This window comes from Halyomorpha halys, unplaced genomic scaffold (genome assembly GCF_000696795.3).
Source record: "Halyomorpha halys isolate HHAL.00 unplaced genomic scaffold, Hhal_1.1 Scaffold166.1, whole genome shotgun sequence".
Taxonomy (NCBI): domain Eukaryota; kingdom Metazoa; phylum Arthropoda; class Insecta; order Hemiptera; family Pentatomidae; genus Halyomorpha; species Halyomorpha halys.
In genome coordinates, this window is record NW_027110388.1 from 408,673 (window position 1) to 414,371 (window position 5,699).

Below are 5,699 nucleotides of genomic sequence, written 5' to 3' on the forward strand. Positions count from 1 at the left end.
TTTTTCGTCCCTTGAACTGTTGGCCAAATGTTCAACGACCAATGACCACAGTTTAATTACACACATAATTTCAACGGTAGTTGAATAATCATCTCCATTACACAATGATCTATTCTTACTCTCCGTAGAACAATGGAACATACTATTGACATGCAATCCCTCTAATAACAATAGAATTGGTTGGTATGCAATTGTAGCACGTTGCATATTGTCTTGAGTATATGTGGCTATGGGTCTGCTTCAACACAGGTGTGCTAATTAGAAGTGGCTTCATCGATTACAATCACATGTAGTTTGAATTTCATTGCCTTCCTTTTATTTAAATTTTAAAAAACTTAACGTTTATATTAAATTATGTTTCCAAAGCAAAGCTGCGATAGAGATGCCTTGATGATATCAGGATGTGATATTCAGGCCAACCACCCAAACGCTCGTTTAATTTTTAAAAGAGATATATCCATTTGTGAAAATAAGAACATGAAGTAGTTCATTTCTCTGTTATTATTGTTATTATTTATTATTATTTTGTATTGTTCCTTAATTATGCAGTATTATTATATACGTCCTACATATTATATATGCCAGACTTAAAGTATTGTCTAAAATTTCGTAAATGAGTCATCCAATTTGGTTTGAGGTTGGAGGAAATTGGTCAGGCGCCAGTTTTATCAAACGTAGACTTACCTTCACACATAATTAGCTAAGAAATTTTGTACTCAATTGAAATGATGAGAAAGCTTTACTAATCTATGCATCTGACAGATGATGCTCTTGTAAAAATTAATTCTTCAAACAGGTTTTGCATCAAATGCTGTATCAGATTTAGTAAATTTCTTAGAAGACATTGGGTTAGTCATAGAGATGAGAGTCAGGAAGCAGGAAAACTGGGCTAAAGATAAATAAAACAAAATGTCAAAAATACCGTTACTCCAGGAACTTTTAACGGAAGGAGACAAGTGAGTAAAGTAATTGACGTTGAATATGGGCTAATAGGATTATTTATTAGACTGTAAAATAACACGCAATTAAATAAAACATCAGCGACAGTTATGGAGTTAATGTACCAAGATAAGATCACAGTTTCTTTACACTTAACAGAGCCAAAAAAGAAATGTTTAATATTTTTTTCGTTTATACATTTTTTATATTAATATAAATACAATGCATTATATTCATGAACATTTTTTTTACACTAAAATAATTATAGTGTTATGCTTGTAAATTATAAGGTATATACTATATAGCCCGTGAAGGGTAAATACAATTTTTATAATTTTTCAGAAATAAAATATACAAATTAAATTTGTGCTACTAATATACATTGCATTTGAATATATAAACTTCAACAAACACATTTCTTTGAAAAAACATAACCTTCCTTAGTAAGCCTAAACAAACAAATCTTAATCATCCCATTTCAAAAAATCAGAAATTCTACAAAACGTTTATAACTTAAATTAAAAATATTTAATTTATATGTTCATAATATATATCAAGCGAAATAGATAGTGTTCGGCAGGATTTTTTTTCTCTGATTTTCAGATTCTGGGTATTTTGAAACGTAAAACTTTTAACTTATAGTATTTTTTTCTTGGATGATAAGGAAGATTCATTTCAATGGTTTTTTTCATTTGATTTTTAAGGTTGAAAATATTAAACCAAATACATCGTCCCGTAAAGGGTTTAATAATAAATCATTGCGTACTATACAAAATCTAACATTTATAAACAACAAGCCAATATCAGATAGTATGTGCCCAATCAGAAAATGTTATATTATAAACAATAACAAGCTGACAATTCATATTATTACTTCTCGTATACAGTTTTTGTTGTCCATAGTTTTCGGAATGGGGAACTATTATACTATGGGAAAATATATGTATATAATAAAATTAATATACATATATAATATATGCATATAACAAAATTAATGCATATATATATATGCAAAGTAATTTTATTACTATATTCATAGGAATTGGCTAAATTAGTCAACAATAAGTTAATTTCTCGTTATTTGTAGAAAAATAACTGGCTTTTTCAAAACCTTATCTCAGTAACTGTGTAACGTAAAGATCAGAATCAAAGCTCAAGTTTTAGCTAATTCTTACATTTCAAAGAGATCTTAATTTTGTAATGATATTAAGCGCTAAGTAAAAGATGAACTAAATTTTTAGGCTTTTCAGTTTCTAGGTCACACTTTTTTTAAAACTAATATCAAAATTTTTTCAGTATAAAAATTTTTCGTAAATTCATAGCGGAAAAATAAAAAGTCTATTTTTCATCCGTAGATTTTTGTAACGTCAATAAATGTACTAACAGCGAATGAAGCTTGTTTTTGAGTGAATTATTTCTAGCTAAAAAAACTTTATCTACTGTACTATAATTTTCGTGTTTTTGCATTTAATTTATGAATGAATGGAAAATTAACATTTTGTATATATGTATATATAGTTGACCGTAAAGATTTAAATATAAGTAGATGGTCAGGGTTGCGGTCAAAAAAAGGACAAATAGTTTAAAACTTTCTTTTTATGACCGCAACCCTGACCATCTACTTATAATGAAAATTAACATTATTTTAAAAAACGTCAAATAAGTACGTGTGAAAGGGTTTTAATGGACCATCTATACAAAAATGTTTTATGCAATATTTTATATAAAATTTTCAACCCAACAGAAAGAATAAAATTTTGGATTTGATTAAAAGATGGCAAGCGGTGAAGGAGATAATGGGGAGAGAGGAAGCGCCTACTGGCTGGCGGCTGTGTGTGAGTGCGGCGAGGTCCCGGGAGATAAGCGGGGTCCTCTTCACTTCCTATAAGGGTCAGCTCCTATCTTAGTCAGTTTGGGAAATTGAAGTCGGTTAAGCTGCTTCGGATAGCTTTCAATACAGAGTCCGTCTTAAGGCCCCCAATTACTACTGGGGTACCCCAGAAGAATCTTGGATTTACGTTGATTTTTTTCATTAATTTTCCTTATTATTTTATTTCCATTTTTGGTAAGAGGTTTATTCGAAGAAAACTATAGTTCATTAAATGAAAAGTATTCTACAAACATAATTCGATTACCTTTAGTTTTCAAATAAAATAACTATTTTCTTTTTTCCTACGCCAAAGGAAACATTTTGACCTTTTTATAACAAAATAACAATGATATGCACAACGTGATAATTTTCTATATCTAAACATCAAACTATGACAATAATATCTTTTTGTAATAGTTTCCATTTATCATTATTACTTTTACTTTACTTTTTTTTTCTTTGTTTCAGGCAACTACGACAACCATAGCAACAACCAACAGTGATGGTACTAACCAGACAAACCCAACACCAATGAGCGCAATAGTCGTGGAATCACAACCAGGTCAGCTAACAAACTACATGTACGAAGTGAAAGAAGGCGACTTGCAAGACATCGAAGCAGAAGAAAGCAATAATATGGATAACATCTACATCCACTTCGAATCTCAGAAATTTAAACCGAACAAAAATGTAGAAGTAACATCTTTCTTAGCTGACAGCGACACAGCAGTGACAATGGATGTAGAAGAAGCTGTGAGAGACGTAAAGAATAGGAGTAGTGGTGCTGACATGATTTCTGCTTTCTTTGTAGCTCCGGAAGACGAGGTTCATGAGAACCATATCAGGATAAACAAAAAGAAGGCAGAAGATCGAGGTGACAGAAGAGAGCTCTACACAGCAGAAGGGAATACCGATGATCCAAATCAGTATGATGGGGAAAACACCACACCTCTGCCACAGGTTCAAAACTCTTTAACTAACGACATTCTAGCGCCACTTCGAGCAGCTGTGTCCCTTTCGCATGATAGCCAGAACCAGCCGATGATAGAGAAACAAATGATCAAAGAAATGCCAGTCTATAAGACGTATATTGAAATACAAAAGTCGATACCGATCGAACTGAAAGAGGAAACGCCGAAGGAAGAAGAGAACAAGCAACCATACACAACAAGTGGAAATGACATCCTACAGCAACTGATGCTGGCGTATCATCTACCACAATACAGGACCCCCCAGTACTATCAATATCCCTCAATGTATTACCTCCCACAGGACTATATAGGCAACTACATAATGCAACACTCCCACGAGAACACAGGTGTGATCCCTTACCTCTATCGACCTCGGCCCTTGTACTACTACATCAAGTACCAGCCTCAAGCACCTAGTTACCCTCCTCTATACAGCCCCTATCCCGAGGAACACATTGGCGACCAGAACACACTCCAGACAGAGCAGCAGCAGGTGAGGACGGCTCCCATCAGGCCAAGCCAGCCCGTATTCAGCTCGGTGTACCCTCCGCACACCTATCGCGTCGCAGCCGTGATGACCCCAGAGGGGAGGGGAATACATGCCAGGTCGGTGAGGAGCAAGCAGCTCTGCATCGAGTATGGCGGCTTCAAGCCACCGATGGTGCCCTCGGTCCAGATCGATGAGGCAGGCAGACCTCAACAGCAGAAATCTGTCGTAGAGGAAAAAGCGGATTCCTGAACATTACATAGACCACAACAATCGGAGTACCTTATCTAAACCTAAGGATGTCTATAGTGACTAATTGATAAAGTGTAAAAGCATATATATGAACTAATCAGACAGTACAAATTTAAATAAAACTGGCCAAAAATATTTATTTTCTCTTTAAAAGTAACAATTCTAAATGTTACAACAAATGACACATGACGATGCTACATTCTCGGACTAGAGCCAAAAGCGATCAAGTGATTTTGAAGATAAGGGTTATTGGTATCTAATAAGAAACTAATGATTGTGCCTTACAAATCAAAAGTGGTGGCATTCTTTCAATTTAATTTTCAATAAAGAATAAGAAATTGATTAGTCAGTATTAACTTATATTTTGGGTTCGAGATTGTTTAATTTTTACTAATAAAATAACTTGCTATTCCTAACAAAAAAAAAAGTTTATCGAACATTTCTTTCTGAATACGTTTACTAACATTATTGATAATTTTTCATTTCTAATGTATAAATGTGGTTGACCACTCAAACATGTCACTTGATCACTTTTATCTCTAACCAAAAGATATGTTAGATCAGGAAAAAACTAGGTTCATATCACTTCTTTAAAACATTTAAAATTATATTCTATTTAGATAACATTTTTTTATTAATCCATTTTAAGGGATGAACTATGGTATAAAAATATGTTTATCCTAACAATAGTTATCGCGAAATATTAGATATCTTATTAATATGTATTAATTTTTTTTTTACCTGTGATTTATGTAAATATAGTATAAAACATGTAAATAAATCAATGATAGTTAAGAAAACACTTCCAATTATGCCAGTAGTAGACCACTTTATGTATTGTGTGTGGAAACAATAAATGATAACATAAGTTCTATTGTTGCCACATAAAAATGGAAAATGTACGCAAAGATGAAATCTCAAAAACAAACGATACATTATGTAAATATTTTTTGTTATTAACTTTGTTGTAGATAGTGCATTAGGAATGGTTATTGAATATAAGCAGGAGTAATTAATGCATGACTGTTTTATATTTATGTTATAAATTAATAAATTATTTTTTATATTTATCTTAATAATATTGATCCCTATGAAAACCTATTCAATTAAAAAAAAAACAAATCTCCTTGACCCGTCCCAAAATTCCAAATAAAGAGGAATAGATATTGTATGTTATACT

General features: G+C 32.3%; 1 protein-coding gene across 1 annotated transcript in view; it reads left to right on the forward strand.

The window, feature by feature from the left end:
* LOC106678889 (uncharacterized) overlaps window positions 1–5,288 on the forward strand; it is a 77,051-nt gene extending 71,763 nt beyond the window's left edge. The window contains exon 3 of the mRNA XM_067048551.1: window positions 3,278–5,288. Within this exon, the coding sequence (XP_066904652.1) occupies window positions 3,341–4,519 (1,179 nt within the window). The 5' untranslated portion in view covers window positions 3,278–3,340 and the 3' untranslated portion in view covers window positions 4,520–5,288. The remainder of the gene's footprint in view (window positions 1–3,277) is intronic.
* Window positions 5,289–5,699: the final 411 nt, after the last annotated feature.